This window comes from Balaenoptera borealis (assembly GCF_965194805.1).
Source record: "Balaenoptera borealis genome assembly, chromosome: X".
Classification (NCBI taxonomy): domain Eukaryota; kingdom Metazoa; phylum Chordata; class Mammalia; order Artiodactyla; family Balaenopteridae; genus Balaenoptera; species Balaenoptera borealis.
The window spans coordinates 108,397,396-108,407,800 of NC_138881.1; the positions used below are offsets into that span (position 1 = coordinate 108,397,396).

The following is a 10,405-nucleotide window of genomic DNA, read 5'->3' on the forward strand; positions in this document are numbered from 1 at the left end:
TGTCTGAAGACCCTTTCTTCAAATTGTGTATTTCTAGAACTGAATACTTGTCAAATCTGTAGAATTTCCCACAAGATTTATCGAATGCACCTTTTGGATCACTCCTGTCTCCTTTTTGCTGGGTTTTACTCTGGATCGTGTATACCTGTGTGCACCTAATGAGTTGATTAACCAAATTAGCATGTACCCAATGTTCCTTCCTGTTCTCCAAGATGTTGGCATTTTGACAACAAGCGTGAAGAAGTGAGACAGATGGGGCAGAACTGCATCGAACTCCCTGCATTTTATTTCTCAGGCTATCTCGTGCATCAAGCGACTCTACTTTGTGAAACATAAAATGATACATACAAAGTCATTACGAAATATATTTATTGCAGGAAACAGAACATTTCTCAAGAAAGGCAACTGGCTAAAAAGTCCCGAGAGTGTTCAAAAGTAGATAAAAATAGAAGAAGACACACACCAAGGATATAAAACAATTTTTAGTAGAAATCCCACCTTTAATCAGAATGTTCTTAAATAAAATTTTTTAAAGATCCTTCAAAGGACACTGCAAAAAAAAACAAAATTAGGACACTCAGATGCCAAAACACTTAAAAGTGGACTGCATTTTATGTGAACTGGTCATTAAGCATAGAGATTCCTTTTGTGAGTTTGTGGCAAATTAGTTTGAAGCCATTGGACCTGGAACCGATTTAGGAGGCAGGCACTTCCCTCCCTGCACATGAAGTTCATGGGCATGGGGAGGACCATGGATCTCAGCGGAGAGGTGTGCCCCTCCTGAACGTGACCTCCAAGAGTAAGGGCGAATTGTCAGCTTTTAACTCTTTATTATAAAGACATATTTACACTGAACAATCTTTACAAACACAGTGAACACAATTAGGGGAAGGGGACGATTTCTTAATGAAAAGCGCCTTAATAACTTTGTATAAATTAGTATAAGAATCATACACAACCACTTTAAATAAGACAGCCCCTCAGCACCTCCACTGCCCTGTGTCTCCAGACTTTCCCAGCCGTCCCTCTCCCACTCCCCACAGCCCACCCCCGCCCTTCCCCCTGGGCTGGGCAACTGATGCGACAGGAGATGCAGAAAGGAAGAGGCGGAAGAAGGCCCAGCCCCAGTGGGGACATCCGTGGCAGAAGAGGCTTTCTGGACACTGGCCAGCCCCCACTCTGGGCTGAGGGGCGTTTGGGGGGCGGCAGGTGCCCAGCCTGGCTCCCCAGGGTGGCCTTAAAGCAGCAGCAGCAGCAGCAGCAGAGGAGGGGAGGGGGAGGGGCGGGTAGGCAAACGTCGGGGTTGTTCTGGGACTCCGGGGGCCCTGACCCCCCCTGCCCGACACGTACATAGGTGGCCGTCAGGCTCCTGTCTTCCCTTTTCTCCCTCCCACGAGGCCTTTGAGAAGAAAGCCTGCTGAGATCTACACTTCCTCCCATCTTTCCTTCCTTCCTTCCCCCCTCCCTTCCTTCCTTCTTTGTTTCCTTCTTCTTCTCCCCACTCCCTGCCTCCTCAGGGAAAGGCCACTGGGAGAAGAAGGTCCAGTCAACGTGAAGGGAAAGCCATTGAGTCCAATTGGTTAAGGCCACCTCCTGATTCCTGGTAGTCTCGGTGCCTGAGCTGCCCCTGTGAAAAATACCCAGGGTCTGGGAGTGCTGCAAGGAATGGGGGCAGCTGGCCAGTCAGGGAACTTTCCAGGCCGGGCTGGGGAATGGACCAGAAGGGGCAGGCCGGGGAGGAGGGAACAGCTCCGTCCCACCGTGGGGCAGTTCGCAGCCGGCCCCCTCTCCCTTCCTGGCCACCCCCAGCCCCAACCCCGGGAAAAGGCACTTAATGGGTTTGGAAGACATCATCAAGAAGGAAGAGGGCATCATCACGTGGGAGTTCGGAGACCTGGGCCCTCATTCTGGCTCTGCAGTGACACTGAGCAGGTCACCATCCCTCTCCGAGCCTCTGTTTTTGCAGGAGTTTGCATAAGGAGGTGGAGCTAAGTGAACTCCAAAGTTCCTTTTGGCTCTGATCGTCTGTGATTCTTGGCAAAACCAATCATCCTGCTTGGCTTTTGCTCCTGGGAGGGTACAGAGCCACCTGAGGCGCATACCCTCCCCTCCTGAGCTGGAGCTTGAACTAGCTGGAGGGGGGGCGGGGGGCGGGAGTGAGTGGGAGGGAATTTAGGCGGCACAGTGAGGCGAGAGAAGTGACAAAGTACTTCATGGCCCCTCTCCTTCACCTCTTCCTTAACCGGGCCAAACATGGGGATGAGGAAGAGGCCACAGTAGCTATTCCTCCTCTTCTCCAATGCTTCACTCCCCCTTCGCCAGATCGCCAAGCCCCCGTTCCCGTGCCCCCAAGGCACCCTGTCTGCATCCCAAGGACCCGGTCCCTCTCCCTAGAGTCTCTCATGGCTCCGCTCTCTATGCCCCTCTGGAGGCCGGGGTGGCGGGGCGGGGCGGGTGGGGGGGTGGAGTGCTGATGCGAAAACGTGGAATCTGCTGGAGCCCATTAAAGAAGGGCGGGTTCCACCCAGCCCCCAGGGCATACCTGAGGCAGGAAGGGCCAGAGAAGGGTTAGATGTTAGGGTATTAGACAGAAGAGGTAGAGACTAGAGCAGGGGGAGGGCTGGGGAGAGGAAGGACGGCCTTCCAGTGCAGGGTCGCCCCAGTCAGGAAGGGGGACTGAACGGATCCTTGCTAGGGGCAGGAGCACGCCAGTCCATTCGGGGAGGCTGGTGGGGGAGGAGAGCCGGACCGTCAGCAGCGAGAACAGGGGCCGGATGAGGCGAACGGATGTGAGGGCTCCAGAGAAGCAGGCCGATCTACGGAGGAGTCGCGGGGGGCGGACACGTGGTGGCCCCTTCAGTCCTAAAGAGGAAAAATGACCAGAGAGGGGTCATTGACGTGTCCTAGGTCAAAGGAACCGCCTGGGACAGGAGACGAGACGGCCTTCACCCGCCCTGCCCACAAGCCTGAACCTAAAGCCCCAGGCCTCAGCGGCAGGCTCAGGCCCTGCTCTCTCCTTCCCACATCTCCGGGCGGCTCTCTTCCTGTTCTCTGCTAGCGGCTACCCCCAAGCCTCCCTGCCTTCCTCCCCGCCTCCGGTGAGGATCCACACCACACACCCGCACATATACCCTGGGGCACCTCTCCCCAGCTCATCAAGGCCCCCCAGGACTTCCAGAACACTCCAGCTGGGCCAGCCAGCCCAACCCCAGGCAGCAGAGTGGAGGGAAGCCAGCACCTAGCTCCTGCGGAGTGTCAAGCCCCTCTCCGGCCTTGGTCTCCTGTCTAAACTGAAGGTGCTCTGTAAGCCCCGGTGTTATGCGTGGGGCCAGCGGTAAGCAGCAGGGCCACCCAGCTTCCAGGCTGTTCCTCCCCTGCCCTTTCTGTGCCGCCCACTGACCAGAGGCTCAAGTACCTGCTTCAGAAAGGCATGGGGCCCTTATGGGAGAGGCGCGGCCGCTGGCGGCGGAACTTCCTCCGACCTCCCTGCCAGGGCCCTGCGCCGCTCCTCGGCCCTCTGGGCTGCACCAGGTGGCGGATGGTGCCTTCCTCCATCCCCTTCCCGTCAGAAGTCTGCAGCAGGGGCCCTGCAGGAAGGAGAAAGCCTGTCATCCCAAAGGCTGATGCAGATGGGCCAGGGCCCCAGAGGAGCGGCAGTCTCTCCATGAGGTGGCGCTCTCAGAGCTTTTGTTTTTCCTCTTCCAATCAGTGAACCGATGAACCATTTGCAATGTTTACACTGTCCTGGGGCAAACAGAGCCCACTACTCACATTTGCAAATTATACCCCTGACTTGATGTCCTTTTGACAGTCCTATCATGTTTCTGATGGGCACAAACATGTTCTGTGCTCAGAACACCATCGGGGCGGGGGTTGCAGCTTGGGGTATCATGCCTGTACTCAGGCTGGGGCACAGCAGACAATAACTTCCCACTGCACCCTTGTGAATGATACACTTAAAACATTTCAAACACACAATATTTCAGTGAAACCAACTCCCCCCATCACGTGCCTATCACCCAGATTCAACGGTTATCCAGATGGAGTTACATATGCTTTGCTTCCCCTGTTTCTTTCTTTGCAGAGATATTTTAAAGCAAATCTGGAACATGATGGCATTGTACATCCTTTGATACGCAGGTGACCCACTTTTGAGTACTAGAGCTCTCATACCTCACCCCTGGGCATCTCATCAGTGTTTGGCCATCTTGGGGCTCACTTGCTCCTGTGGCCTCCCTGTGGGTGTGGCTGGGGGATTGTTTGCAGGGGGTGGGGGGGAATCTCTGACTCTGTGTGCCTTATGCTGGGTTCTAGTCAGCCTGTGACCAGATTCAGAGGCCAATAAATATTGTACAAATGAATGAGTAAACAAATGAGTGAACGTCACCTGAAGCAGCAAGTGCATCGGGAGGGGGGTGGGCTGCTAGTATTGCCCCCTCATTGCCCTACCTCCTTTCATCCCTAGATCATACCCCCATCCTGTGCCTGATGCAAATTCCTTCCATTCCAATCCCAGCTGGCTCCTTTTCTGCTCTAGGGGGCTCTTCTCTACATCTGTCCACATCTGGCTTAGAGTAGAAGGCTCCTGATGCCAGACCAAGCCCTGCCAATAGAATCCAAGTGGTGCTGGGTGTTCCTGGGTGCGATGAGGGAAAGACACACGATGAGGCCCCAGGGGTACAGCAGGCATGAGAAGAGAGGCACGGTGCCCAGATGAGGAGGGTATCATCTCCAAATGCTGAGACCCAGGCCTGTGAGTGGTGGTGGCAGTCAGGGAGGGAGGGCTGTTGGGGGGAGGGGTCCCTAAGAGACAGGGGAGGCCCAGAGCCAGGATGAGGAACACGGCTGGTGGGCTCAGACTCTGGCCAGCGAGACGTCTACACTCTAGGGCTGCAGAGAAGAGCTACCTAAGCTGACCGAGCTCTCAGCCACCTCTCATGGAGGCTGCAGTCCAGCCAGGGCAGGCGAGCTGGCACTCCACAGACAAGCCAGCCGCCAGAGGCAAGCAGAGCAGGGAGATGAGATGGTGCTGGGCAAGAGACAGACCGGCAGAGTGCTTGTGCAATGCCCAGGATGGGGCTGGTCTGCAGAAGTACAGCTTCTGAGGCCAGTGATCATGAATCCCAGTCTCCCTCTCCCCACACCATCGGGTTTGCCTCCAGCTATATCCCTGTCTCTCGAAACCTGTTTCCATCCATCCAGGAGTCTCCACCACTAGCTCACAGTTTCCATATAACCACCCATTGGCCGCTCGCCCCCCAGCCATACCCCTGGTGGCTCTTCCTTTCCTTCCCCCCTGCCTCCAGCATCCCCACGCTCCGGTTCCTTCCTTGGCTGTTTGGCTCTTGTGATTCCTCCTCCACTTGCACACAATTTCCAGGCATTTATGCTCCTCTTGGGCCAAACGCAGGCAAGGACTGTCCTTAGGGCCCTCCCTGCCCAGGCCCCTGGCGCCTGCTGCTCTCCACGCTCTCTCGCCCAGACACGCACGCACACACTCTCTAGCCCTCCACCCTCCCTCCCAGAGAGAACGTCACAAGCCCATTAGGACCTCTCCGTTTACCAGCGACCCTTCATGCTTCTGGTCGGGGGTGGGTTACTGTGTCAGCTCCTCCCCTAAACCCATCACCTAATGTAAATTAAAACACAAGTTGTGTTTGCACTTTGGGGCAGTAGGTATGGACAGGGGCAAGGAGGCTGCTTTCGCCTGTCATAGGGCTACCCTCTGAGTGCCATCTGCAAAGGGGCTGGGCCGGGGAGGGAGAGGAGGGAAGCCCCTTCACTAAGCTCCCGACTCCAGCTGCTTCAGCTTCTGCCTTGTGTTTTGGAGTCCCCTCAAGGCTGTTCTGCCCTCTGCAAGAGGACAGGAATGATACTGATGAGAAGCTGGTACCAGAGAAACTCTCAGTGCGAAAAGGACTGTGCTGAGGGTGTGGCCAGGCAACAGGAAGGACCCTAAGGGCCTTGAAGGTGTCAGTGAGGTCTTGGTTCTTGTGTTGCAGGGATGGCCAATGGCACAGGCTATGGCCCTAGGGGTAGAGCAGGCATGAGAAGAGAGGCACGGTGCCCAGATGGGGAGGGTATCATCTCCAAATGCTGAGACCCAGGCCTGTGAGTGGTGGTGGCAGTCAGGGAGGGAGGGCTGTTGGGGGGAGGGGTCCCTAAGAGACAGGGGAGGCCCAGAGCCAGGATGAGGAACACGGCTGGTGGGCTCAGACTCTGGCCAGCGAGACGTCTACACTCTAGGGCTGCAGAGAAGAGCTACCTAAGCTGACCGAGCTCTCAGCCAGGCCCTGGAGAGCGGTCACCCAGAAGCCCCTGGCACCTGGCATCCCACTGGATGGGGGGCTCCCTGTCCTCCTTGTAGCCGGAAGTCTGCAGTTCCTCCCCCACCCTGATTCCATCATCCACCTGTTTCCTACTTTTGATTCTGAGTCTGGTTCACCCTAAGATAAGCTGACACCTGAAACCCTGGCTTTGTCCTGTCCAAAGGGACAAATCAGAGGCTTTTGATTCTCATCACTGCAGAGGTCCCAGCTATACAAAAGAATTCCCCTGTAGAAACGGGCCATCCCCAGTGTACTTCAATATTTTCCTCTAACGCATCTGCTACTTACAGGAAGGCGGGGGCAATCCCGCAAAGAGTCGCGAGCCTAGAGGGACCGAAGCGCCATCAGCAGTGAAGCTACAGCATTCTCACCGTGAAGTGCAGTCGGGGGTGAACAGGGCTTGCTTTTCACACAATCTGAACTGCAGCCCTGCCAGTTCACAAAGAGGCGTGTGCCGCCTCTCAGGAACACGCCATCCTCACTCGGAATGAAACATCTTTTTTTTTTTTTTCCTCTCGCCGTCCAGCCTGTCTTGTGATTGCTTTAAAAGCCCACACAAGTGCCCTGGTGGCACTGGCTGTGTCCCCTCCACTGCTCTGGGGTCCTGCATGTGTCTCCAGGATGAAGCGCCCCTCCTTTGTCTGCCCAGCCCAGTGCACGCCAGCTGTGCTGCCGTGGACACATCACGCCCTGGCAGCCTGGTCGTCCGCTTCACCTGCATCAGTCCTTTGCCGCTGAGAGGCCTGACTCAGGTTACCTGGGTGCTTAGCTCTGAGGCATTGGGGATGGAGTGGAGATGCCCCCTCCCTGAGTGGGAGGGGTCCAGGAGGCTGTCCTCACGCTGTCACTGTGGCTGCAGGCCTCAGCTGGGGCCGGGGAAGGGCAGGAGGGGGACAAGGAAAGACAGAGAGGTGCTCAGACAAAGACCAAGGGCTACTTGGCCCTGGCCCAGCAGCCCTCAGACTCAGAAGAGCAAAGTGTATCCCAGGTCAGGAGGCAGTGGAAGAGTCTGCTGTGCGGTGGCGGGAGTGCATTCCAAGTCAGGACACGGTGTGTTGTGAAGGAAGCATGGATTCCAGGCCTGGAGCTGACTGGGGACTCTGGCTGGGGAGAGCATGCAAGTCTGGGCCAAGGGCAAGGTGGTTCAGAAAAGGCCCCTTTTTCTGACCCAGGACAGGAGGCAGGAGGAGCAGGACATGGGTCCCCAGACCCTGGGCTGGTGGCCGCCTGCACAGAGGTGGCCCCCTTGGCCCCAGGAGAGGACGGGGGTGGGGTGGGGGGACGTGGCAGGGGGAGGTGGAGAGGCAGGGGGAGCTTTGGAAGTTTCCAGTGCTAGGCTTAAGCAAAATGTGAGGGCAACGAGTTTACCCAAATCAGGCTGTGGAGATAGGTGACCTAATGCAAAAGGATTAATTGAAGCAGGACGTGGTAAGGTCTGAGCCAGATGCAGCGTTCCCTCCCCTTGAAACCGGCTCTCCCTTTACCGGTAATGCCCCAACAGCTGGACCCTGAAAGGGTCCGAGTGCTGGTCAGTTAGCCAAGGGTCTCCCCGTAGGCTCTGGGGGAGCCCCAAGTGTGCAGATCGGGTAGGCCCAGCTTCCTCTGGGATGCCCTCTCTGCACCACTGTTTGCCAGTGGTGGTGTCCCGTGGGTGTCTGATCTCGCCAGATGCCCTGGACGGCAGGCTCCAGGAGGGCAGCCCCGTGCGGTGTCCTTCATTCATATCTTTTGCTCTCTTTCTGCCATTGCCTGCCTGACAGGAGTTCCTGAGGAAAAAGCCTGCTCCCTTCTTACCAGTGAGGTGGCTCAGCCAGGGCTCGGGCCCTGAAGAGAGAGGTCACTGGACAGCTAGCTAAAGGCAGGTAGTGCCAGATCCAGCCAATGCGCCCTCCCGAGAAGCCGGGCAGGGCTCCCCGGGCCAGGGCAGTGCCAAAGGCAAGAGCAGAGAAAGGAGGTGACCTACAAAGAGAGAGGTGGAAGCCCTGCCAGGCCCCTCAGAGGCTCCCGGGCTGCATCCTGTTCTGGAGGATCTGGAACAAAGTAGGGCCTTGGGCCCTTCCTCTAGGAAACTTGCTGCCCTGCTCTCTCCTTCCCCCTGCTCCCACCTCCCCGTAACTCCAAGCCTGGCACTGGCATTAGTCCACCTGGTCTTGGCCTTCCTATTCTGTGTTGCCTGGCAGGCAGCAGTGACAGCCAGATCACAGGACTGTGGCAGCTGGAGGTGGGAGCTGGCAGCCCCAGGAGACACTGACGCACAGAAGACAGGCAGCCCGGACTGGGACTGCTGGGATGTGGGTGGGGACCAGGTGTGGGGAGGGCAAGGGAGCACCAGTCAGTGCCAAGTATGCCAGGTGGGGGTGTGGTGCAGGTGGGGGCCAGCTGCATGGAGGTATCGGGTCAGGCGCTGTTTCCTGGTTTGGTGCCTGGAGACAGGGGGACTGAGGTGAAGCATGAGCATGCCTGGGGCAGAGGGGGGACCGGAGCCAGGATCTCGAGGAACCAAGTCCCTGGGGTGGGACGCAGGCCGAGCCTTCTGCGTGGGAGGAGAGCAGACCAGACAGGACTTGGGGGCGAGGGAGGAGGCCAGCGTGACCCAGCCTGGCCCGGCCCGGCCCGGCCCGGGGGAGGCTGCCTCTGCTCACTTGCAGGCTGAAAGGAACCACAGCTGGGCTCCACGCCGCCTCCCCTGCCGCGCGCTCCTGCCTATGCAACAAGTGTCACGTCTGCATCTTGGCACATCATCGTCCCCCAGTGGCCCGCGCCCACGGACCGGCCGGCGGCGGCCCCTAACTTTCCACGCAGGAGCCCAACCCACCGGCCTCAGGTCAGTTCCCTCCAAGGATCCACGAGGGGAGCAGGACGTCCCCCCCCCCGTACCCTCCACCACGTGGGGAGCGGGGCGCGGGACACGGGGCGCACGCCTGCGGCCCTGAGCTCCTCGGACTGCGAGGGGCGGCCGGGAGGGGCCAGGCGCCGGAGGGTGATGCCCCAGGCCGAGCCGAGCCGAGCCCCCCGGAGGGAGCGGTGCCCGCGGCCGGCGGGTCCCTGGCCCCGGGCGCCCTGTCCGTCGGCGGCCCGGCGCGTGGCAGCTCCTGCACGGCTCGCGCCCGGCTCCCGGGAGGCGGAGAGAGCGCGATCTTCGGGGCGGAGGGCGGGGAGCGCGCGGGCTGCAGCCCTGGAGAGCGGCGAGGGGGCCGCGGGCGAGCGGGAGGGCGCGCACTCACCTCCACACACCGCGCTCAGGGAGAGCCAGAGCAGCAGGAGCGCCTGCACGCAGAGCCGCAGATTCATGCTGCTCCTCTGGCCGCCGCCGCCGCTGCGCGGCCCTGGCCAGGGGGCGGGGGTGGGGGCGGAGAGGCCGGAGGCCGAGGGAGGCGCGAGTCGCGGCTCGTGCGTGCGGGCGCGGAGCTCGCGTGGCTCCCGGGCCGCGAGACGGTACGCCCCGAGCCGCGCCGCGGGCTGGCCGGCCGCCGCCTCCTCTCTCCCGCAGCCTCCTCTCTCCCGCCGCGGGGCAGCGCCGCCCAGCTGGCCTCGGCGGCTCCGGGGGCGGCGGCGAGCTCGTTCCAAGTGGCTGGCGGCTCGGCTGCGGCTCCAACGGCCCGTGGCTCAGGCTGCCAGCGGGAATGCGCCCCGCTCACTCCAGGGGCTGCATTTTGTAGCCTGTGGCTTGGCCGCGAGCCCACTTGGTCATGTGGTCATCGGGAGGGCTGGAGGGGGGGCCGGGAAGAGGGAGAGGGAGCAAGCCTCCCGCACCGCCCCCCTCCCGGCGCGCACTGGGCAGCCGCAGCCAGGGCGCGAGAGGGAACCTCGAGGTGGTCCCACAACAAAGGCTGCGAGGCCACTCTGACAGCCCACAAGCGCTCCCCGGACAATGCCGGCCTGGCCGGGGGCCAGAGGGTTTCGGATACCTGAAGGATTTCAAACACAGGAAACATTTGGGGCGGTGGAGGGGCACACTTAACCCTTTGTCGCCACGCTTCCTTAACAGCTGTCAAGAAACCTGGGCGCTGCCCCCACTCACCCCCGCTACCTCTGACCCGGTCCTTCCCCACCGCCACTCCGCAGCCGCAGGGACT

General features: G+C 59.5%; 1 protein-coding gene across 1 annotated transcript; it reads right to left on the reverse strand.

Annotated features, from left to right (window-relative positions):
* Positions 1–464: 464 nt before the first annotated feature.
* On the reverse strand, positions 465–9,991 carry APLN (apelin). The gene is made up of 3 exons (XM_082376262.1): positions 9,554–9,991; positions 3,416–3,587; positions 465–2,862 (listed from the first exon to the last, which is right to left on the reverse strand). Exons 1-2 carry the CDS (start codon positions 9,618–9,620, stop codon positions 3,421–3,423), a joined length of 234 nt encoding a protein of 77 aa, XP_082232388.1. The 5' UTR covers positions 9,621–9,991; the 3' UTR covers positions 465–2,862; positions 3,416–3,420.
* Positions 9,992–10,405: the final 414 nt, after the last annotated feature.

Bases quoted from the DNA above. Each gene is read 5' to 3' on its own strand.
- APLN (XM_082376262.1), bottom strand. From the start codon at position 9,620: ATGAATCTGCGGCTCTGCGTGCAGGCGCTCCTGCTGCTCTGGCTCTCC. The intron at 3,588-9,553 runs GTGAGTGCGCGC...TCCTTCCTGCAG, and splicing joins CCTGAGCGCGGTGTGTGGAG to GGCCCCTGCTGCAGACTTCT.